General features: G+C 39.7%; 1 protein-coding gene across 1 annotated transcript in view; it reads right to left on the minus strand.

Moving 5' to 3' along the window:
* Positions 1 to 1,091: 1,091 nt before the first annotated feature.
* Positions 1,092 to 25,088, minus strand: part of LOC124037889 (BMP/retinoic acid-inducible neural-specific protein 3-like) — a 96,217-nt gene continuing 72,220 nt past the window's right edge. The window contains exon 9 of the mRNA XM_046353086.1: positions 1,092 to 2,918. Coding sequence (XP_046209042.1) covers positions 1,802 to 2,918 — 1,117 coding nt within the window. The 3' untranslated portion in view covers positions 1,092 to 1,801. The remainder of the gene's footprint in view (positions 2,919 to 25,088) is intronic.

A 25,088-nucleotide genomic window follows, 5' to 3' on the forward strand; every position in this document is an offset into this window, starting at 1 on the left:
TAGATTTCACAGACCTGGCTGACCTTTGGTGAAGCATTTTTTCTGCGCAGTGTAGCCTGCTGCTGCCCTGCCAACTATGCAAACCACTGGAATGAGTGATGGGATTTATTTAGGGATAGCCATGTCTCACTAATAGCCAAACATAACATATACCTGCACCCACCTACATGTAATTGAAACAAACACAATTAATAGTCCTTCAACTCCCATTTCAAGTGTATCCATGCCACTTTTGTTTTACTGTTATCTCATCAGACATTCCAATTAAGCTCAGTGTTTTCTTTTTCTGAACTGGATTTGCACCTAACATTCCTTAGATTCATACCTCGTGCTCCCCATCATTCTGAAAAGGTACTAAATATTGACAGCCAGAATGAAGACAATAAAGTATATCAATAACTAAATAATGCCCCCACTCTGGCCATCATAAATTATAGACAACTTTCCAAGCTGCCTCTCTTAGTATTTTACACGTTTTTCTCACACAATGCATTGGCTGGATTGTTTTCAAGGATATCCAAGGGATAAAGTCATTAGTCTAAGAACAAGTCACCTGGTGTTTAATGGCAAACACTGGAGCAAGTGGTGCTCTAGGGTTTGTTGTGACTTTAATGTATTATACTGTTGTCTGGCAATGTAGGCTTGTCTAAATCTTTTACCCAGATGAATTGTAAAGATTCACATAAGGCAACATTTCATGGAATATCTGTCCTGGTCCTAAAATATGGGATAAGAAATCCTCTCGATGCGCTAAATGAATGAATGAATGAATGAATGGAACATCTTAATGATATTTCCTGTGGTTTGCATGAAGCTTGTCCTCCTTAGAGAGGAGATTAAGATTTAAATATAATCTTAACTGACACACTTCCATTTAACACTGTCACTTAGTGAATTGGTACTAATTGATAGGATCTGGGACCAACTAACAGTACTAGTATGTCTAATTTTGTTCGATTTGCATCAAATATGATATTATCTAGATGAATGAACTAAAGATCAAATATAAATATGAGATGGATTTAAGTAATATATTATGTCTGAGAAAATTAGACACTAGATGGAGTATCTACACTATTTATAGACAGGACATAAAAATGACTTTTATTTAGTGAATTAACAAATTCAGAATGTTATACAGAATATGGACATTGCTTAGTAATTGTTCACAAACAACTGCATTAAAAAAATACAATTACATGTAACAGAACATACTAGCCATTACATCTGAAGTACTGTTGTAACTCCAATTTGTGGGAATTTAAACATGAAAAAAAAAGTTAAACAAGAAACAGTTGATTTCCATATTGACTCATGAAGCTCTGAACATGGGGTGGGGTAGGATTAAACTGAAGAGTGTGAGTATAAAAACATGGGTTGTGTTTAATAACAAAGTGAAGGACCTAAAACCATGCTGGTGTCAAACCAAACACACTGTCGAGATAACACTTCATTATCAACAAAAGCATCACATTGTAAGTGATTGAGATCTGTGCAATTTAAGGATTTAAGTACATGGGCAACATATCAGTGATGATACATCTTTTGATATCGATAATGGTCAGAAAGTCTGAGTTTTATTGTTATTATGTAAAAAGGCAAAGTGATCATGGTGAAGCCCCCTTATGTGTCTATGACACAACACATCTCCAGAAAGTTATAATTTGACATGAATCCAAATGCATATCTCTTGAGATCATTACCAAAATGTCCCTCAGTGCCTTCCAAAATTGCTCTTAACTGTAATCAGGTCAGTGTGATAGCAGCACAAGCATCTGCATATCTGGACACTGGCACCTTATTAGCTACATAATTTGGTTGTTTCGTATTCCATGGAGTTAGGCTGTTTGGCAGAGAAAGCCTGCAACGCTGCCTGTATTCGGACAACATCTGTGGTGGATAATTTTAGGCGGTGGCGCAGGAGACAGGAGAACAGGTCCAGGAGCTGAGGTCCGGGAGGGGACAGTCTGTTGACCCGGTCCCTGATCTCCAGCAGCTGCAGCAGGGCTGAGTCCTGCGATCCCTGAGTGTACGGGTAGTCCAGCTGCAGAATCAGGTCCTGGATCGCTTCCGGGTCAAAATGCATACTATAGCCGAACACCTGGATGCTATTTATTTTCATGTAGCCCAGGTTCTTACCGGGCTCCAGAAACTCGAAAGGTTCATAGTACACCGAGCCGTTCCCTTGGGGCAATGGAGCCCTGATCCTGCTCCGCAGGTAGAAGTGGACAGTCTCAAAAAACGTTTTCCACTTGTTACCCAAAGTCAATGTCCAGTTGTAACAGTCCAGGGGAATGTTTAGTTTAGTCCTCTCCCAATCAGGATAGCTGTTCTGGTCTATGGGCATGCTCCAGCTCTCAGAGTGACTTCCCCCGAAGGGGTTGATGTAGACAGAGAGCAATGGTTCCAGGGAGCTGTTCCTAGTTAGGCAGATCTGCAGGGTCATCCCCAGGAGCATGTGGACGTGGTTGGACTTGTACTTGTTGCTCTTCAATGTCAACAGCATCCTCTTCCTCCACGATGGGTCAAACCAGTTGTTGAGTCGGACGTCGTTGCTGACGAAGATCCCATGGATGCTAATACGGCTGTCTTTCTTCTGCAGCAGGTATCTCAGCTCCAAGTCCTGCAGGTCTGTCTCGAAGCTGATGTAGTGGTCCGTGGAGTCTGGGACCTCATTGCGGCAGACCCCCTGGCTGAGCATGTACCCGGGGTTGCAGCTGGCACAGCGGGAGCGGTTGTCATAGGAGCAGGAGGCGCAGAAAGAGCCATCGCCCACAGTGCAAGGGATGACACCCTGGCAGGACGGATGGTCGTAGGGGCAAGAGCAGCTCCTTGTCTCCTCCAGGTAGGAACCTATGTAGTTGTTCTCACTGCAGTACATGATGGACAGGATGTAGTTCAGCCAGTAGCTGAAGGACCTGCAAAACACACTCAAACACAAATACAGATCACCTTCCAGACAGTATATTATTATTTTATTTTTAGGGAAATGCAGTTAGTATGGCCATACACTCTATAGTGCACTTTGCAGTTCTGGGAATACTATCTTCACTATGATATCAGGTTCACTAGAATAACCACATATTTCCCAATAAATAGTTTAATCTCCCATAGGTTCATGTCATCCTATAGCTATATTTTCCTGAAGAAATAAAAATATATAAATTATCCCCCTGTAGTATTTATGTCTGGCCATGTCAGAGGGTTGTCAAAGAGTGTTAACTTCATATGTACGCAAGCAGGGTGTCACGGTATTTTCCCAACCCCACATGAGACATAAAAAAGGATAAGTGCAGTATCTATGTAGGTACAGTACCAGTCAAAAGTTTGGACACACATACTCATTCAAGGGTTTATCTTTATTTTACAATCTTTACATTGTAGAAAATAGGATGTATGCAATAGTCATGCCCCTTTAAAAAATGCACGATTAAGGGCAGAGAGAACCCTTGGTTTACTGAGGAACTTAGTAAAACCATAAGGGAATGAAATGCAGTGTGGGCTAACGCAAGAGGGTCTGGTTCGGCGAATGATTGGATGGCTTTTCAGCGTCTTCAAAATATGGGTATGGCTATGATCCAAAAATTGAAAGCAGATCACTACCTGAAATCTACTTCGGATAATTTCAATAATCCATCCAAATCTTGGCAAGTAGTGAAAGGTTTGTTGTGCAAAAAGATACAACGCTTCCCAAATAATTGTTGGTAGACACACAGATTGTAACTGAGAGAACCTCCATTCTGAAAACCTTAAATCAACATTTTCTAGATGCAGGCAGTTTATTTGAAAAGGTCAAAAGTATAACTGAGCCCCGTATGAATTTACCTGACACCCCTGTGCACTCCTTCGCCAGGTTCTCCTTTTCATCCTTCTCTGTTTCAGAAGTGTGTAAATCCCCGAAAGAAATTGACAGAAAAAAAATCACCTGGCCCTGATGATCTAGACGCCCATTTCCTACACCTAGCTGCAGACATCATTGCTCCCCCTTAACATCTATCTTTAACCTTACACTTGACATCTGCTTTTGTCCTGCCTCTCCTGAAAGGTGGAGATCCTTCGTAATTTACCATATGGAAATTGTCAGTACTGTCAAAGGTACTGGAGTTCTTAGTTAGTAGGCAGCTGAAAACAACATCTTAAATGGAATGCAATCAGGCTTTAGGTCTGGCCACAGCACTGTTTCAGCAACATTGAATGTTTTAAATGACATCCACTGTGCTCTTGACAAAAAGTTACATTGTGTGTCTGTCTTTATTGACTGTCAAAGGCATTTGACACCGTGGACCATGCTGTGTTAGTGCAAAGGATAAAATGTTGTGGAATTACAGGTCATGTTCTAGATTGGTTTATAAATTACCTATCAAATCGTACACAATGTGTAATGGTGGATAGTTGAAAATCTGAGTACATAGTGGTGTGCTCAGGTGTTATGGAAGGTTCTATTTTAGGCCCAAAGTTATTCATTTTGTATATCAACAACATTGGGGATTATATTGAAACAGCAGATTTTCAATTTTTGAAGATGATACTGTTCTTTATTCAAGTAGTAGTAGTTTATCTTTAGCTTTTGAAAATGCCCAAAGAGCATTTAACATCATATAACAGAATGTATGATTTGAAGCTGGTTCTGAATTTGGGTAAAACAAAATTCATGGTATTTTCAAATGCTGGACATACTATAGAGCAAGTCAAAGTGTAAAAATAATTAGGTGTGTGTGTTGATGACAAGCTGAGCTTCATTGTTTATGTGGAGAACTCGATAAGGAAGCTCAAGATGAGAATAGGTTTTTATTATTGGCATGAGGCTTGTTTTTCTTTGGAGGCCAGGAAGGAGCTGGTACTATGTACATTACTGGCGGTATCAGATTTTAGTGATGTTATTTATACAATTCAATTCGGAAGTTTAAATACACCTTAGCTAAATACATTTAAACTCAGTTTTCTCAATTTCTGACATGTAATCCTAGTAGAAATTCCTGTTTTAGGTCAGTTACGATCACCACTTTATTTTAAGAATGTGAAATGTCAGAAAAATACTAGAGATAATTCTTTATTTCAGCTTTTATTCCTTTCATCACATTCCCAGTGGGTCAGAAGTTTACATACAGAGAATTAGTATTTGGTAGCATTGCCTTTAAATTGTTTAACCTGTTGAGTGTAGGGGGCAGTATTTAGATTTTTTGGGATGAAAAACGTACCCATTTGAAACGGCCTATTTCTCATGCCCAGAAATGAGAATATGCATATACTTGTCAGATTGGGATAGAAAACGCTCTAAAGTTTTGAAAACTGTCAAAATATTGTCTGTGAGTATAACAGAACTGATATTGTAGACGAAAACCTGAGGAAAATCAAACCAGGAAGTGCTGCTTTTCCTGAAAGCTCTCTGTTCAATTGGATGCCTTGCCTCCATTTAAAGGGATATCCCCAGATTCCTTTTCCTATGGCTTCCTCAAGGTGTCAACAGTCTTTAGACATAGTTTTAGACTTTTATTTTGAAAAATTAGCGAGAAAGATAACATCGCGTCAGTGGATAGCTGGGTGTTGGTGCAGCCATTGTCTCTCCCTCTCCTATTGAAAAAGTGATAGTCCCGGTTGATATATTATTGATTATATATTTTAAAAACAACCTGAGGATTAATTATAAAAAACTTTTGACATGTTTCTGTGGACATTACGGATACTATTTGAAATTTTCGTCTGCGATGTCGTGACCGCTCAAGCCTGTGGATTTCTAAACATAACGCGCCAATCAAATGGAGGAATTTTGGATATAAAAATTATATTTATGGAACAAAAGGAATATTTATTGTGTAACTGGGAGTCTCGTGAGTGAAAACATCCGAAGATCATGAAAAGTAAGCGATTCATTTTATTGCTTGATCTGATTTTCGTGACCAAGCTACTTTGATGCTAGGTGTTCATAATGTTTTGTCTAGTGATTGATAAACTCACACAAACGCTTGGATTGCTTTCGCTGTAAAGCATATTTTCACAATCTGACACGACAGGTGGATTAACAAAGTGTTAAGATGTGTTATGCTATATTGCATTTGTGATTACTAAACATTTTTAATTTTCATTCAATTTTATTTGAATTTGGCGGGTGCTGATGTAAATGATCCCGCTAACGGGATGGGGTGCGTCAAAAAGTTAACTTGGGTCAAACAGGTAGCCTTCCACAAGCTTCCCACAATAAGTTAGGTGAATTTTTACCCATTCCTCCTGACAGAGCTGGTGTAACTGAGTAAGGTTTGTAGGCCTCCTTGCTCGCACACGCATTTTCAGTTCCGCCCACAAATTGTCAATATGATTTAGGTCAGGGCTTTGTGAAGGCCACTCCAATACCTTGACCTTGTTGTCCTAGAACCATTTTGCCACAACTTTGTAAGTATGCTTTGGGTCATTGTTCATTTGGAAGACCCATTTGCGAACAAGCTTTAACTTCCTGACTCATGTCTTGAGATGTTGATTCAATATATCCAGCCTATATTCCAGCCTCATGATGCCATCTATTTTGTGAAGTGCACAAGTCCCTCCTGCAGCAAAGCACCCCACAACATGATGCTGCCACCCCCGTGCTTCACTGTTGGGATGGTGTTCTTCGGCTTGCAAGCCTCTCCCTCCAAACATAACGATGGTCATTATGGTCAAGCAGTTGTATTTTTGTTTCCTCAGACCAGAGGACATTTCTCCAAAAAGTACGATCTTTGTCCCCATGTGCAGTTGCAAACCATACTCTGGTTTATTTATGGTGGTGTTGGAGCAGTGGCTTATTCCTTGCTGAGTGGCCTTTCAGCTTATGTCAATATAGGTCTCGTTTTACTGTGGATATAGATACTTTTGTACCTGTTTCCTCCAGCATCTACACAAGGCCATTTGCTGTTGTTCTAGGATTGATTTGGACTTTTCGCATCAAAGTACGTTCATCTCTAGGAGACAGAACACATCTCCTTCCTGAGTGGTTTGATAACTTCGTGGTCCCATGGTGTTTATACTTGCATACTATTGTTTGTACAGATGAACGTGGTACCTTCAGACATTTGGAAAGTGTTCCCAAGGATGAACCAGACTTGTGGAGATCTACAATTTTATCTGCGATATTGGCTGATTTCTTTTGATTTTCCCATGATGTCAAGCAAAGAGGCACTGGGTTTGAAGGTAGGCCTTGAAATACTTCCACAGGTACACCTCCAATTGACTCAAATCATGTCAATTAGCCTATCAGAAGCTCCTATAACCATGACAGAATTTTCTGGAATTTTCCAAGATGTTTAAAGGCACAGTCAACTAAGTGTATGTAAACTTCTGACACACTGGAATTGTGATTCAGGGAATTATAAGTGAAATAGTCTGTAAACAATTGTTGGAAATATTACTTGTGTCATGCACAAAGTAGATGTCCTAACCGACTTTTCAAAACTATAGTTTGTTAACAAGAAATTTGTGGAGTGGTTGAAAAACGAGTTTTCATGACTCCAACCTAAGTGCATGTAAATGTCTTACTTCAACTGTAATTGTTTTACTGTATTTGTGTCTGTAGTTTTGTTTAAAGTTGCATTAGTGTATGTAAGTTGTTTTGTCTGAAACGTTGTTCCCACTGCTGCTACTGGACCAGGTCTCTCTTGAAAAATAGATGTTCTCAATTACAAAAACCTGTATTAATAAAGGTTAAATAAACATATTTTAAAAACTGTGAAGAAATCCATGTGATAAAATAGCACATATATACAGTGGCTTGTGAATGTATTCACCTCCCTTGGCATTATTTTCTATTTTGTTGTCTTACAACCTGGAATTAACTTTTTATGGCTGCAGGGGCAGTATTGAGTAGCTTGGATGAAAAGGTGCCCATTGTAAATGGACAGCTCCTCAGTCCCAGATACTAATATATGCATATTATTATTAGTAGTATTGGATAGAAAACACTCTGACGTTTCTAAAACTGTTTGAATTATGTCTGTGAGTATAACTGATCTCATATTGCATGCAAAAACCTGATAAATTCCACTTCCTGTTTGTTGCGGTTGCATTAAAGAGAGGTATATCTATAATTCCATGTGTATAACTTTTATTATCATCTACATGTATGATGAGTATTTCTGTTGAAACGATGTGGCTATGCAAAATCACTTTAATGTTTTTGGAAATAGTGAATCTAATAGGCCAATGTCAACTCAGATTTTTTTATATAAATATGAACTTTATCAAACAAAACATGCATGTATTGTGTAACATGAAGTCCTATGAGTGTCACCTGATGAAGATAGAGAAAATTAATCACTAACCTGGAACTATTTCTGCTTTTTGTGAAATCTATATTTAGCTGGAAAATGGCTGTGCTTATTGTGGTTTGGTGGAGAACTAACATAATCGTTTGTAGTGCTTTTGCTGAAAAGCATATTTGAAATCGGACACTTTGGTGCGATTAACAACGAGAATAGCTTTAAAATGGTATGAGACACATGTAAGTTTGAGGAATGTTAATTATGAGATTGTTGATGTTTTGAAAATGACGCCCTACACTTTGACTGGCTGTTGTCAAATCGCTCTCGTTAACGGGATTGCAGCCATAAGAAGTTAAAGTAGATTTTTGGGGCCACCTTTTGCAGCAACTACAGCTGCAAGTCTCTTGGGGTATGTCTGTATTTAGCGCCATCCATCATTCCTTCAATTCTGACTATGAAAAACATCCCCATAGCATGATGCTGCCATCACCATGCTTCACTGTGGGGATGTTGTTCAAGGTGATGGGTTTGTGCCAGACATAGCAATTTCCTTGATTATCAAAAAGCTCAATTTCAGTCTCATCTGACCAGAGTACCTTCTTCCATATGTTTGGGGAGTCCCACATGCCTTTTTGCAAACCCCAAACGTGTTTGCTTATTTTCTTCTTCAAGCACTGGCTTTTTTCTGGTTACTCTTCTGTAAAGACCAGCTCTGTGGAGTGTACAGCTTAAAGTGGTCCTATGGACATATACTCCCATCTCCACTGTGGAGCTTTGCAGCTTCTTCAGGTTTACTTTTTGTTGCCGCTCTGATAAATGACCTCCTTGCCTGGTCCATGAGTTTTGGTGGACGGCCCTCTCTTGGCAGGTTTGTTGTGGAGCCATATTCTTTCATTTTTTTATATTGGATTTAATGGTGCTCCGTGGGATGTTCAAAGTTTCTGATATTTCTTTATAACCCAATCCTGTTCTGTACTTTTCCACAACTTTGTCCCTGACCTGTTTCGAGAGCTCCTTGGTCTTCATGGTGCCACTTGCTTGGTGATGCCCTTTGTTTAGTGATGTTGCTGACTCTGGGGCATTTCAGAACAGGTGTACTGTATATATACTGAGATCATGTGACAGATCATGTGACACTTATATTGCACCCAGGTAAACTAATTACGTGACTTCTGAAGGTAATTGGTTGCACCAGATCTTATTTAGGGGCTTCATAGCAAAGGGGGTGAATACATATGCACACACCACTTTTCAGTTTTACATTCTTTAGGCATTTTTGAAACAAGGTGATTTTTTATTTCACTTCACCAATTTGAACTCTTTTCTGTATGACCATTAAATGAAATAAAAATAAAAATACATTTAAATTACAGGTTGTAAGGGGGATTAATACTTTTGCAAGACACTGTAATTATGTAGTAACCAAAAAAGTGTTAAACAAATCAAAATATATATTTTATATTTGAGATTCTTCAAAGTAGCCACCCTTCACCATGATGACAGCTTTGCACACACTTGGCATTCTTTCAACCAGCTTCATGAGGTGGTCACCTGGAATGCATGTAAATTATTAACAGGTGTACCCTTTGTTAAAATTTTATTTGTGGAATTTCTTTCCTTCTAAATGTGTTTGAGCCAGTCAGTTGTGTTGTGACAAAGTAGGGGTGGTATACAGAAGCTAGCCCTATTTGGTAAAATACCAAGTCCATATTATGGCAAGAACAGCTCAAATAAGCAAAGAGAAACAACAGTCCATCATTACTTTGAAAGTTTTGATGTCTTCACTATTATATAGACAATGTAGAAAACAGTAAAAATAAAGAAAAACCCTTGAATGAGTAGGTGTGTCCAAACATTTTACTGGTACTGCATATGTGCACACAGCAACAGAGTATGTTGAATTGAGGACAACTCAATTCAGAGTGGAGAGTGGAAAAGTAGAAAATAAAAAATACATTTTAAAGTTCAGCTTCATATATCCCCATTGAGACCGTGTTTGTGCCTCGACCTAGGTTGGACAAAACTAAACATGGCGGTGTTCGCCTTAGCAATCTCACTAGAATAAAGACCTCCTCCACTCCTGCCATTATTGAAAGAGATTGTGATGCCTCACATCTCAAAGTAGGGCTACTTAATAATGTGTTAAAGTTAAATATTTCTAAATAATATTTTTATTTATTTCCCACGCCACCTTTTCAGCTGAATGGTAGGGGGTGTCCCCTTTGGGGGACTCCTAGCCATAATTAATGTTAGATCCCTCACTTCCAAGGCAGTTATAGTCAATGAACTAATCACTGATCATAATCTTGATGTGAATGGCCTGACTGAAACATGGCTTAAGCCTGATGAATTTATTGTGTTAAATGAGGCCTCACCTCCTGGTTACACTAGTGACCATATCCCCCATGTATCCCGCAAAGGTGGAAGTGTTGCTAACATTTACGATAGCAAATTTCAATTTACAAAACAAAACAACGTTTTCGTCTTTTGAGCTTCTAGTCATGAAATCTATGCAGCCTACTCAACCACTTTTTATAGCTACTGTTTACAGGCCTCCTGGTCCATATACAGCGTTCCTCATTGATTTCCCTGAATTCCTATCGGACCTTGTCCTAGTCATAGCAGATAATATTCACATTTTTGGTGACTTTAATATTCACATGGAAAAGTCCACAGACCCACTGCCAAAGTCTTTCGGAGCCATCATCGACTCAGTGGATTTTGTCCAACATGTCTAAGGACCTACTCACTGCCAAGGTCATACTCTGGACCTAGTTTTGTCCCATGGAATAAATGTTGTGGATCTTAATGTTTTTCCTCATAATCCTGGACTATCGGACCACCATTTTATTACGTTTGCAATCGCAACAAATAATCTGCCCAGACCCCAACCGAGGAGCATCAAAAGTCGTGCTATAAATTCTCAGACAACCCAAAGATTCCTCGATGCCCTTCCAGACTCCCTCTGCCTACCCAAGGACGTCAGAGGACAAAAATCAGTTAATAACCACCTACACGAGGAACTCAATTTAACCTTGCACAATACCCTAGATGCAGTTGCACCCCTAAAAACTACAAACATTTGTCACCAGAAACTAGCTCCCTGGTATACAGATTTTTTTATATTTTATTATTTGATTCAATTATTTTTCTACTGGGCCTGGTGTTGTCACCCACATGGGTAGTGTTGCCAAGAGAGATGAGGAGAGAGAGGAGGTGGGTGGCAACTGAAGAGGTGCTTACATGTAGCTGTCGGTCTGTCAGCGCTTTACACAAACACCTAATGCCAGAGACCGGAAATGTTACTTTGTCTCTGCTCTGTCACACAATTCTCTGTGACTAACTGGATTTACTTTATAAATTGCCTCCGTGAAACAATAGGGGGGAAACAACAATAGGTAGGCTTGTATTGTTATACTGAAACCCATTCAGACAAATCTGTCAGACTTGAACAAGATCACTTCTGTGTTACAGCCACAATAGCAGTAGTACTAGGAGACCTAGTTTTCTGTGACAGTATTTTCACAGTTTATGAGAATCAAATGGCCATGCCACAACCCTTTTATTTATTTATAGAGTATCAATCTAACTACCGTTTTCTCTTAATGTATGAAGAAAATACATTCTCCATAAACTAGGACAAACAGGACACACCATTAAAATAAAGGCTTTCACAGTATATCTAATGTATGAAATAGTTTCCTATTTATTAATCAGTTCTCTATGACTGTTAACAAAGAAATACGTGCTGATTTTGCCAAGTGAAACCATTACTAAAACATATTTAGAAGAAAATGAAGAGAAAAAATTACAAGCACAGCAGTTTTACCCGACAAGCGGGTTGGTGAAATTGGAGCAGCTATCCAATGTGCTGATTGATTGCCTTTGAACTATTTTGAACATAAGAAACGGAAAACACCAGTGCAGAACTGTCAAAGCAATATGCAGAGTACTGTACATAATTTATAAAGGGGATACTCAAGTGGATGTCTTAGATAGCCTGGATGTTTTACTTTCAAGTCACTTAGCATACAATCTTATCCAGGGCAACTTTCAGGAGCAATTAGGCTTATGTACCTTGCTCAAGGGCACATCAACAGATGTTTCACGTGTTGGACAATTGTCCATTTTTTAAAATTACATATAATAGACACCTCTCCTACTCTGGAGGGTGGGATGAACTTAAATTAATCTTGGTCCTTTGCGATTTCATATTTTTCCCCCAGTTAAAATCCTTGTGTCATTGCACTTCTTGTAAATATAGAAAATAGAAAATCAATAAAAAACAGATAATACTAATAGTTAGCATAGTCTAATGGATTTAGAACCATAAAAGACAATACCTGAGGTCCCACTGCAGACAATACATAATATACAACTAGTCATACATATTATACATGATACAGTATATACACATTCATACTTTTTTGTTCATATCCTCAAGCTCACAAATAGCTGTGTAGAGAGTTTATTTATGTTATTCACTCATAGTTTTTTGTGTAGTCCTACACCTGTAGGTGCCTGACCATGAATATCTACAGTCACTCAATAGCCAGAGATGTGGAACTCATTACATGTAATGTGAAAGGCTGCCACACCTTTTACTCTTTTCAGTAGTGCCTTGGGTGGTGAACCTAATATTCTCTAATTTAAGGAGATAGAAAATGTCTCTCACCAATCGTGAATGGGAGGTTGGGGAAGCAGATTTCTATTAAAAAGGATGAGTCAGCGGGCTAACTGAGATGTGAATGTGAATACTATCATGTCTGATAGATTATTTGTGACATTGTTCCCTGGGGTTATTCCAAATATGATGGTGTATGGGTTGTGTTCAATTGGTCGAACGCAGATGCTGCATAAAGTGTTGAAAATGGGGAACAAAAAAGGGGATAAAGATGGACAATCCCCAAACATATGATGTCATAGCGGGAGCCCAATACCACTTAATAAAAAAAAGACACGTTAGACATGATTATGTAGACATACTGACCAGCTCAAATAGACAAAAGCGTGCTATATGGCAGACCTATCCAAGCTCATCTTTCGGCATGTCCAGCCCACTCATTGTCTCAGCCAATCATGGCTAGCGGGAAGGATTCTATCTTTTTCTTTGGCTAAACTAACTAGGCTCGTAATTTAACAATTTTATTCGTATTTACATTGCCAGACAAGTTTGTTATTAACGCACATGAAGGTCACATGTTCGATAAGGCATTTCTGCCCCAAAAAACTATTTTGATTTAAAAAAGGTTAACATTCAAACGGCTCTCCTGTGAAGTAGTGACCCACGACATATGCCTAGTTTCCTGAATCGGGTCACATATGGAATCATGTGATAACCCCAAAAGTGTTAAATGACAATATATTTGAGATTCTTCAAAGTAGCCACCATTTTCCTTAATGACAGCTTTGCCACACTTGGCATCCTCTCAACCAGCTTCACCTGGAATGTTTTTCCAACAGTCATGAAGGAGTTCCCACATATGCTGAGCACTTGGCCGCTTTTCCTTCACTCTGTGGTCCAAATCATCCCAAACCATCTCAACTGGGTAAGCCTCATCTAATAATTTGAAAATATTTTTTAATCTTAAATTTGTCTTTCAGCATCAAATATGCAAAGAGGAAGAACAGTCCATCATTACATGAAGGTCAGTCAATCTAGAAAATGTCAAAAACTTTTAATGTTTCTTCAAGTGCAGTCGCAGAAACCATCAAGCGCTATGATGAAACTGACTCTTATGAAGGCCGCCACAGAAAAGGAAGACCCAGAGTTACCTCTGCTGCAGAGGATAAGTTACCAGCCTCAGAAATTGCAGCCCAAATATATGCTTCACAGAGTTCAAGTAATGTCAACATCAACTGTTCATAGGAGACTGTGTGAATCAGGCCTCCATAGTCAAATTGCTGCAGAAACCATCAATAATAAGAAGAGACTTGCGAGGGCCAAGAAACACAAGCAATGGACATTAGACTAGTCCAAATTTGAGATTTGAAGACACCCTGGAAAAAAATGTATTGGGGCTGAGATACCCGAAGACATGTGGCAATATTTCAGGATTTAGGATGGAAAAAAATGAACCCAGAATTGGACCCTATTTTTATATATTGTGTATTAAAACTGCAAATGTCCACTTTCTGGAGGACTGAGTTTTGAGACGCGTCCTACCATGAATGATGTGGGTAAGATAGTCTAGCTAGATACATTTTCAGATATTACATGTTTCTAATTTTGAAAGAGCCATTTGCTTGGCTAGCTATAGCTTAATGTTAGCTAGCTCACATTGAACCTGGTTGGATAGCTACCTGCAGATTCATGCAGGGTAGTAAAGTCATGAATTGGGATTATGCTTCAATGTTTAGCTAGCTAGCTACATGTCTTAAAAAAAGACTCCACTATGCAAATCACCATTTCCAGTGTTTGTAAATTCAGTCTGGCCATCTACTCCGATTTCAGAGCACTCTCATCTGAGTGTGCCAGAGAGCGCAGAATAACTGATGAATTTAAGAACGCTTAACACCTGTTGAATATGGCCTGGCCGGTGTCAGTAAACGTTGGCAAAAAAGCGATATTAAATTGTTGCCAGCAGCACAGTGTGGCAACCCTCCCACTCGGTCTGCCGAATTCTTTCTCTTTGCTCTTGTTTTCCTTAAAATACATTTTGGCATATAGCACTTTGATGCATTATGAAGGACTAATATTAGTGTCATTGAGCTTACTAGTATGTGTTTGGGGGAAAATGTGGAGTTAATGTTTGAGAACTGTAGGTGTAGGTGCTTTGCTTAAAACTTTTGTTACAGCTTTTGAGTTGTAGTATTTGGTAGGCCCAGTGTTGGTTGCCTTTGTTTGTTTGGTAAACTTGCCACTGCGGTGGATAGATTGTGTGCTGCGTTGGAGATGGAACATTGATTAGTTTCCAGGCCCCTGCCCAGCCTGGAAACTCTTGCTCTACTCACTGTTGGGACATTGGTCTGAGGTGAGTACAATTGGCTGTGTACCTCAGTGGGAGATTTTTGTAGGGTAGTGACACTTGCTACCCGGAGCTATAGCCTTTCTATTTCCCCTGTTAGGCTTAGTGACGTGTTTCACTTTGGAATACGTTGGGCATGGTTATTTTGTTCGTGGCAGTTGTCTCGGGGGGCACATCCATGGCTTGGGGGTATCTGCCAGCGTGCTGGTTTTTGTTTTTCTTGTCAGCTGGCTACAGTGTGTAACTACCCACCGCAAATACGCACGAAGACTAGGGTTGAGTTATTGTAGGTTTAGGGAAGCTCCATATATATAACTCCTCTCTTCTGTGTCATTTCTCTTGTGGTCCGATCTGGTGTGCTCAGCAGAGGGGAAGAGCGAGATTTTTTTGGGTATTTCTTGTGACTGTGGCGTCTTATGTAGACGAGTTCATTTGCTTTCCATCAGAGGAACTGTTAGAATTATGTACTAAAGAACAGCTGTTGAAGATTGCGGAACACTACAAGGTTGAAATTAGTGATAAATGTCAACAAAAAAATATTAGGTTGATATTGAAGGACAATCTGATGGAGTGGTATTCTTGAAGTTACCACTGGGGCAGCCTCTGCTGAGGACTGGCCGTCTCACCATTTCATTACAATGGCTGCTCCATCTGTAAGCCCTAGTAGTCTTCTTTTTGAACAGCAGTAAGAACCTGCTCCTGTTACAGCTAGAGCATGATCGTGAGAAGCTAGAGCATGATAGGGTAAAGTATGAAAAGGAATTTGAATTTAAACAGGATTTGAAGTGTGCTAAAATCAAGCTGCAACAAGAGCGGTTAGAGTTGGTTAGGGAAGGAACAATCTCAGGGTGAGAGTTTGCTCTGGGAAGGTGACAAATTTACTTAGGGGTCGCTCCTCTTTCGGTCGTGCTCCGGACACATTTGATATTGTTGGGAACTTACGGTTGTTGCCTAAATTTACATTATTTCCGTTGTTTGAGCCGGTTGCTGATGCTAGGAGTTGGCCTGATTCTGACCACAATTTAAATGTTGCAGTGTGTGACTGCTAAAGCGCAGGAAGCATATTCAGCTCTAGGTGTAGCCGCCAGTGTCAGCTATGATAAGGTTAAAATTGCTGTGTTACAGATTTACGAATTGGTTCCTGAGGCTTACCACCAACAATTTAGAACTTTAAAAAGGATGATCTTCACAGTTTAATCGCTGGTGTTCCGTCTCTGCAGTTATGACTTCCAAGGGCTGTGTGATTGGATTATGCTAGAGCAATTTAAGGACAAAATCCCTGATCATATAGCCACATACATTAATGAACAAAAAGTAAAGACTGTTGCTGATGCTGCGGTTTTGGCAGACGAGTATGTTTTGACTCAAGTGTCTTTGCAGAGCCCCGTATTCGGAGTGAGTGGGGGCGTTTAGAGAGATTTGGTCCTGGCTCACCGAGATACTCTGGTTCACGGACAGAGTTTCAGTCAACTAGGGTTGAGCCTGACTTCTGTGGTAAAGCTGACTTTGGTCAAGAGTGTCACTGTCAAGGTTCAGGGCATTGGGAAAATGTATGTCCGGTTCTCAGCGCTAGGGGTAAATGCAGTACTAGCCCCTATGTTTAATCTAAGCCTACGGCGTTAGCAGCACCTGTTCCACATCAGTTTACTCCAGACACATTGTCTCATGCCGAGGGGCATGTGAAAGTCCATATTGATCCAGACTATTTACCTTTCGTTACGGATGGTTTGTGTCTATGTTAGGAAGTAAGGACCTAGTGCCAGTTAAGATCCTGAGAGACACAGGTGCCTCTGAATCATTTGAGTCTATTACCCTTCTTTGCTGAGCCTGATTCGGGGAGTAGTGTTCTAATTAAGGGAATAGGTTTGAATACTGTCAGTTCCATTGCATAAACTGATGTTGGATTGTGGACTGGTGACAGGTGAGGTTGTTGTGGGGGTGCGTCCATCGTTGCCTATTGAGGGTATCAACGTTATCCTTGGGAGTAACTTGGCTGGTGAGCCTGTCTGCCTGTCGTGTTCCCATCTCTAGTGGTTTCCGCTAAGCCGTCATTTGTAGGGATTCCTGATGAGAGTGCGCACAGTTTTCCCAGATGTGATCTCTGCGTGTGTGGTGACGCGTTCTGAGCCATGGCGACCTAGTCACTACGCCTGCTAACGAGAATGGCAAATAAATCTGTCACTACTTTCCCTGTTATCCCATTATCTGTACCCCGGAGCAATGGGCTGACCCCACATTAGACGAGTTGCATGACCGAATTGTGCCTGTGGAACAGTTGGGAGATGTCGCCCATGGCTATTTTCTCTAAGAGGATGTCCTGATGAGGAAGTCAGTGTCTCATGGTAATTGTTTTGTGGGGGAGGCTATTAGTCAGGTTGTTGTACCAGTTAAGCTTTGTGAGTTGGTGTTGACAACTTCCCACAACGACATTGCTGGACATATGGGTGGGAGGAAGCCTGACAATCGCATATTAAGACATTTCTTTTGGCCTAGGTTAAAGAGGGATATTTCTGAGTTCATTAACTTGTCACACCTTTCAATTATTTGGTAAACCCCATCAAGCTATTAAGTCGGTACCACTGTTTCCTTTTCCTGTACTCAGCCAACCTTTTGAGTATCTGATTATTGACTCTGTTGGTCCTCTGCCTCGTTCTACAAAGGGTATTAGTTACCTGTTCTCTGTGATGTGTCAGACCACTAGGTTTCCTGCTGCCTATCCTTTACGGTCTATCACCACTAAGTATGTATGCTAAAAGTTTTGACTCAGTTGATCTCACTGTTTGGAATCCCTATGGTCATTCAGAGTGATCAAGAATCTAATTTCACCTCATCTGTTTGGTCAGGTTCTCCAACAGCTCCATATTAAACACAATTTGTCTAGCGCCTATCAAGTGCTAGACAAATCTGTTCTCCAGGATGACTGGAAGTCTCCCGAGCCACCTTAGTCCCTGTTATCTTATGTGTGTGATTACCGGTGACGCCTGTACGACATTGGTGAAATGGCTAAAGAGAAGATATTTTCACAGGAAAGGATGAAGGGCATATTTGATCGGCGAACTGAGCCTTGTCACTTTAGTCCAGGTGACCAGGTTCTTGCTCTGCTGTCAATTGTTGGTTCTCCTTTTCAAGCAAAGTTTCAATGTCCATATACGGTTGTGTGCACTAAGCAAAACGATTTAGTTGCCACTCCAGAAGGGAGAAAAGCACACCATCTGTGCCATGTAAATCTGTTAAAACCCTATTATGCACGTTCCTGAGGCCGAACAGTGGGAGTCTACAGAGGACGGTAAACCTGTTCTTTTGGCCGATACCATTATTTCGCAGGGTTCTTGACATGCCAGGTCCATGCATGGGGAGGAATATGTTCCTGGTCCCGACGATTGCATACTGCGGAGTAGATTGAAAACTTCAGAGACGTTGGATATTTTAGACAGCCTTCTCGCTTATCTACCTGTTGATGGGCGGGAAGAGATGGTCGGTCTGATTCTGAGATTTCCTCATTTGTTTGCTGATACACCTACATGTACAAACTTAATAGAACACGATATTGACGTTGGAGATGCTAAACCCATTTGGTTCTATATAGTTTCTTCAGAGTAACTGAGTTGTCTGTATGTTGAGGTCAGGTACATGCTGAAGAGTGATATACCAGAGCCAAACCAGAGCCAAACACTCACTTACTCTACTAATTACTGACTACACACATCATTGTTAATTGTATTTAGTTTACTTTATTTAACAAATATATTTTATTCCTTATCTCTACGCTGTCTCCCTTTTGTCACGAACTTCGAGCCGGTTCGTGATAAGAGTTAGTCACCAACGATAACATGAAAACAGCATAACCAGTTCTGCTAGGGCGAGTGGGGTGTTTTCTCATTGTGTCTTCAAGTAGCTAGCAAGCTATCCAACGTTAGCCAGTTGGCTTGGGTGCTTGACTGCCTGTCAGACAATTCGACCCAACCCTACTCATCTGCCAGGATGTCCAATGTGCGCTCTGAATTTACGAACGGACAATCTGATAGCACAGTTGCAGTCACCAATGCTCTGGAAAACATAACAGCCTAACCAGCTCTGCTAGGGCGAGTAATGTTCATTGAGCTGTTCTCGCTCACTTAGATGTCTGGAAGTAGCTAGCTTGGGTGCTTGACTGCTATTGTTAGTACATTCAGAAGTGAGTTTACAAGTTTATCAACTTCTAAAGCAAGATGTTTTTTCCCATACAATTGCTGTGTATGATATACCATTGTGTAGCTCTGTGTCTCTACTTTTATCCAATGTAAAAAAACTAAATTTCTAATTTTGCTACATAAGACTGATTTGAGCAGGTCGGTCACATATGTATTTTGATGTCTTCACTATTCTACAATGTAGAAAATAGGAAAACAAAGAAAAACCCTTGAATTAGTACATTGGTTCTTTCTTTAAATGTTGCGAACTTATGCCGCAACCGTTAGTGGTAGATGGTGGCATTCTGTCATTGCACCACACTGCTCACAATGCTGTTCTATCGGTACTCTAATCTGTGGCATTTAATGGAGACGTTCTGAGTCAGTCTCTCCTCTGGCACTAGAGTCCTGCATCAGGCAAAAACAAAAACTGTCGGTGGTCATGGAGTTGAGCGAACTTGGGTAAATACAATGAGGCAATGTCACCTGACATGTGGACTGAAGATTTTTGAAATAGGCACGGTGGGCTTTTGGTTTCTCTCCCTCTAAAAACAGAAATAAATAATTCTAAATAACAAACTGGCTTTATTGAAAATTATTTATTTATTTAAAATGTTCAATAGCCTTTTTCCCTTTATTAATATCTCCAATATTATTTTTTAAACAAGCCATACAAAGTTGGTTTCAGAAAAAAAAGGAACTTGTCTGTCGGCCCTGCATTAAAATACCCATTTTTTAAAAAGTGAATTGTGATAAATAAAAATATAGTAGTTTCATTTAAGAAACAAAACATTGACATCTGTGCCATATAGATTGCAACATAGTTGGGAAGAGCTTTTCGATGTACCGATTCCATGGCACAGGCTTTATGAAACGACACGCAATTTTCCACTTATTATAACCTGCTGCAGGCTTAAAACCTATGGGTTTAACCCTCCTGTTGGGTTCGTTTCATGTTCATTAATTCTGTGTTCCCAGTCCGAAATGACCGCTCCATTATAGCTGATTATAAATCCAAAATACAGATCACCTAATGTTGTTTTAGAAATGTTTATCAACTGAAGTTCTTGTGTATGTTACAAGTTTTGACATTGTATTTGGTATTTATGGGCTGCAGGCCTCATTGACTTGAACTCATATAACTCGTTTTGAGTAAAAAAAAGCACAATGTATGGACTATAACAAATACTCAGATTAAACATATTGTGCTCTTTATCAGACTACTTTGTGTCAAAGTTTAACAAGGACTTTTGTTTTGAAACCATTTCATTAAAAAAAAAAAATATATATATATATATATATTGACTAGATATTGTCATCAACCCGGGATATGGTGTATCTCGTTGACTCTGGGGTCAGTCACCCTGATCACATTTTCAGCCGACATCTGACCTCTTCTCTCAGGTAGGGATGAAGACCAGGACCAATTCCCATTCTTTGACTGGAATGTAACAACCTCAGCAGGGCCCTCTTCCTCATCACTGGATTGTTCCACATCGGTTGTCTCTTGGTCTGGATCATATTCTGTGTTGTCTTCAACTTCTGACACTTCCTCCTCTAATGCATCTTCACTGTCAGTTTCCTGGCCTTTCTCCTCATCGCCAAATATATGATCAAGAGCCTCACATACAGTATATCGTTTGGTTATTGTGCTGCCATAGAATTAATTGTGAGCAAGGCCTCAATAAAGCTTTTATATACCAGAGCTGTGACAAAAGTTCTATATATTATTGAAACAATGTTGCGATTGTTTGTGAGAATGCCAGCAAGTGTGGTTCCTGTGGGGGAAAGATTCTATTGGGGAAAGGTTCCTGTGGGAGTTGCTATGGAAGCCAAGAAGGGGAGTGAATAATATAATAATAATATATAATAATATATTATATTAAGGGGAGTGAAGTGTGTGTGTTTTTGCTCAAACATGCATGTGAGGGTCTGGGAGAGGAAGTGTGTCCATCCGATGAATGGGCATGTGCCTGAACTAAATTTTATACACCAATTGTAGTCTCACCCATTCATTTCTAACGACTGGTCATTTTTGACCGGGAACACCACAGGTGTATAAAAGTTAAATAAAACACCCCAAATTTTATGAAAATCATCAAAATGTATTTTGTGTGTTCAGATGCCCTATGTGGACAAAGTCATGGAACATCATGACAATCCGATTAAATGGACTACATTTTTCAGAGAGAACTTGTAAATCGGCCAATTCGACTGGAACACAGCAGGAGGGTTAACCTTCTGAATGAATTATTATATTGAAGATAGAAGCCGCCTCTTAATGAGATCCCGAGAGCCGATCTGTTATCCAACGATTATTATTGTTATACTGTAATTAACCATGCATTATCATATAAAAGCCCCTTAGATATTCTCACATCCCAGATTTGACGTTACGAAAAATGATCTGCTCCTGTTGTGTGTTCAGTTATTTGTAACAATGAAGAATGTAAACAAGCATGATGTGCATTTTTTTTAGATGCTGTGTTTTTATGTACAGTAATGATGGACAGCTGGAGGCATTTTGAAAACATGTATACAAACACTTTTTTTCACAAGCAGGTGTGGCACATCATGCAAACAATGTTTACATGATGGGCTATTAGCAGGACAATAGACTCTTCATATATTGATTTATTTACAGAATTATAATTCAATAGCCCGGCTACTGTGGTGTGATATTCCCCCAAAACTTGCAATGTATATGTTTATTTCAACTACCATTTAGTTGCACTTCCCCCCCAGCTCAATGACCACGGTAAAACCTTGCGGAGATGATCAATGTATTTGTTGCATTATTGTATCGTCAATTTCTCAAGTTAAAACATCTTGATGGCCATCACCAGTTCATCTTTGCTTGTAGGCCTCGCAGAGTTACAGATTAATGTTTTCAGTTGATGCCAAACAAGTTTGATTGGGTTTAAAATCAGCAGACCTAAATGTAGAGATTAAAAAATTATTTTAGATATACTGTAGGTCTACCGTATGCGACATAAGTCGCACTAGTGTTGAGACTAGTCAGTTCACCCTAACATTTCCATTGCTCTTCTGACAACAGAACTTAATGAACTGCTCACCAGGCACAGCAAAGGCTGTCTAGACATTTATGCTGTTCCGCTATTTCAAGGATGTGTAACCAAAGACAGATACGAGAGGACACAGAATACCAACTAGGATGGATCCAGAAGCAACTGTGGCTTACCAGTGAACCTTCGGGGGTTCATCATTAATACTGTGTCTCAGAAGTTTCTGTCCATGACTGATGCAACCCGAAAAAGCATTAAAGAACGAGTTAATGAGTTATTGAGGTCAATGAGAAAGTCTGGCCTGCTCTCCCTTAGGTAAAGAATTAGGCACTTTCCCATGTTTACTACAGTATGTACTGTAGGCTATGTGTACTTGTCAGACTGCACAGTAGCCTAATAAACACATACATTTTTAAATGTTTTTTTTTACAATGGTAGATGCTGTGTTTTTGGTTGATGGCCAACATTAAAAACTGTCAAATGCTTTTGTGAATTCAACCGCTTTACTGTTTAATTTTTAAGGCTCCTTTCTCTTCTCTGTGCTGGAGTGAAAGCAACAAATGAAAGCAACAAATTGTTGCCTACTGGAACACCCAAAGTCATTCAATTGTTATAATAGGATTTGAAGCAATAGCCTACCCGCATATTTCAGCACAGTTCCATGCTGCTTATCAAGACCAAGGGGACTGTTCTTGATAAATCATTGTTAGGATTATTCTGCTCTTCACTCTCAGTCACTTAGTAGCCTACTCCGGACCGGTCACGTTGTACAGAACCAACTTTTGAAAGCCAGTCACCGCTTCCCCCCACCATAACAAAACTTGTCTCTTTCTTACGTCAACAGTGAAGAGGCGACTCCGGGATGCTGGCCTTCTGGCAGAGTTGCAAAGGAAAAGCCATCTCAGACTGGCCAATGAAAAGAAAAGATTAAGATGGTCAAAAGAACACAGACGCAGAGGAACTCTGCTTAGAAGGCCGGTATCCCGGAGTTGCCTCTTCACTCTAATAGACACTCTAATATACTTGTTTTCTTGATCAGTTGTGTATTGGGGCCTCCCACTCTTTCTATTCTGGTTAGAGACAGTTTTGCGCTGTTCTGTGAAGGGAGTAGTACGCAGCGTTGTATGAGATCTTCAGTTTCTTGGCAATTTCTCGCATGGAATAGCCTTCATTTCTCAGAACAAGAGTACACTGACAAGTTTCAGAAGAAGGTTATTTGTTTTGAGCCTGTAATTAAACCCACAAATGCTGATGCTCCAGATACTCAACGAGTCTAAATGCCAGTTTTATTGCTTCTTTAAAATCAGGACAACAGGTTTCAGCTTTGCTAACATAATTGTCAAAAAATGTAATGATCAATTAGCATTTTAAAATGATAAACTTGGATTAGCTAACACAACGTGCCATTGTAACACAGGAGTGATGGTTGCTGAAAATGGGCCTCTGTATGCCTATGTAGATATTCTATTACAAATCAGACGTTTCCAGCTCCAATAGTAATTTACAACATTAACAATGTCTACACTCTACTTCTCATCAATTTGATGTTATTTTAATGGACCAAATATGAGCTCTTCTTTCAAAAACAAGGACATTTCTAAGTGACCCCAAACTTTTGAACAGTAGTGTATACCAAATATTTATTTGAAAATACTGTCTTTAAAATATTTTCAACGATATGTATTTGAAGTAATTGTAAACACATGCCAATACTTTACAAATTGTATTTTGAAAAACATTTCAGTATTCAACTACTTTTCTTTCAAATATTAAGCTCATCTTAATACTGGTTTTCAAATGTATTGAAAAGTAATTGAAATACCTGAAATAGTATTTGAACCCAGGTCGTTGTGTGTGTATATGTATCTGTCAGCCACCTCACTGAGTGCTGGGGAAATGTGAAATCAAAGAGGAGGAACCAACTACAGGGATTCTAAGACACTAACTCACTCTCTCCCTCACACACACACACACACACACACACACACACACACACACACACACACACACACACACACACACACACACACACACACACACACACACACACACACACACACACACACACACACACACACACACACACACACACACACACACACACACACACAATGTAGCTTATACTGTACAATCTGTGCTCCTTTACAAGTTGAAGATATTATTTTACAACTACTTTGCTCTATCTAATTTGACACTGATCCTTTTGAAATGTTGAATGTAAACAATGAGGAATCAGCAACAGAAGAATAGTTTTCCATTTTCATATCAGGAAGAAAGAAAGATAATTTTGCTTGCAAAGACTTCAAAGGTTTGGACAAATACTCATTCAAGGGTTTTTCTTTACTTTACTATTTTCTACATTATAGAATAATAGTGAAGACATCAAAACTATGAAATAACACATATGGAATCATGTAGTAACCAAAAGTATTTTTGCCTTGACACCTTTCACACTCTTCTTATTCTCTCAACCAGCTTCACCTGGAATGCTTTCCCAACAGTCTTGAAGGAGTTCCCACATATACTGGGCACTTGTTGGCTGCTTTTCCTTCACTCTGCAGTCCAAGTCATCCCAAACCATCTCAATTGGGTTGAGGCCAGGCCATCTGATGCAGCACTCCATTACTCTCCTTCTTGGTCAAATAGCCCTTACACAGCCTGGGCGTGTGTTGGGTCATTGTCCTGTTGGAAAACAAA

Source organism: Oncorhynchus gorbuscha, linkage group LG06 (genome assembly GCF_021184085.1).
Source record: "Oncorhynchus gorbuscha isolate QuinsamMale2020 ecotype Even-year linkage group LG06, OgorEven_v1.0, whole genome shotgun sequence".
In the NCBI taxonomy this organism is placed as follows: domain Eukaryota; kingdom Metazoa; phylum Chordata; class Actinopteri; order Salmoniformes; family Salmonidae; genus Oncorhynchus; species Oncorhynchus gorbuscha.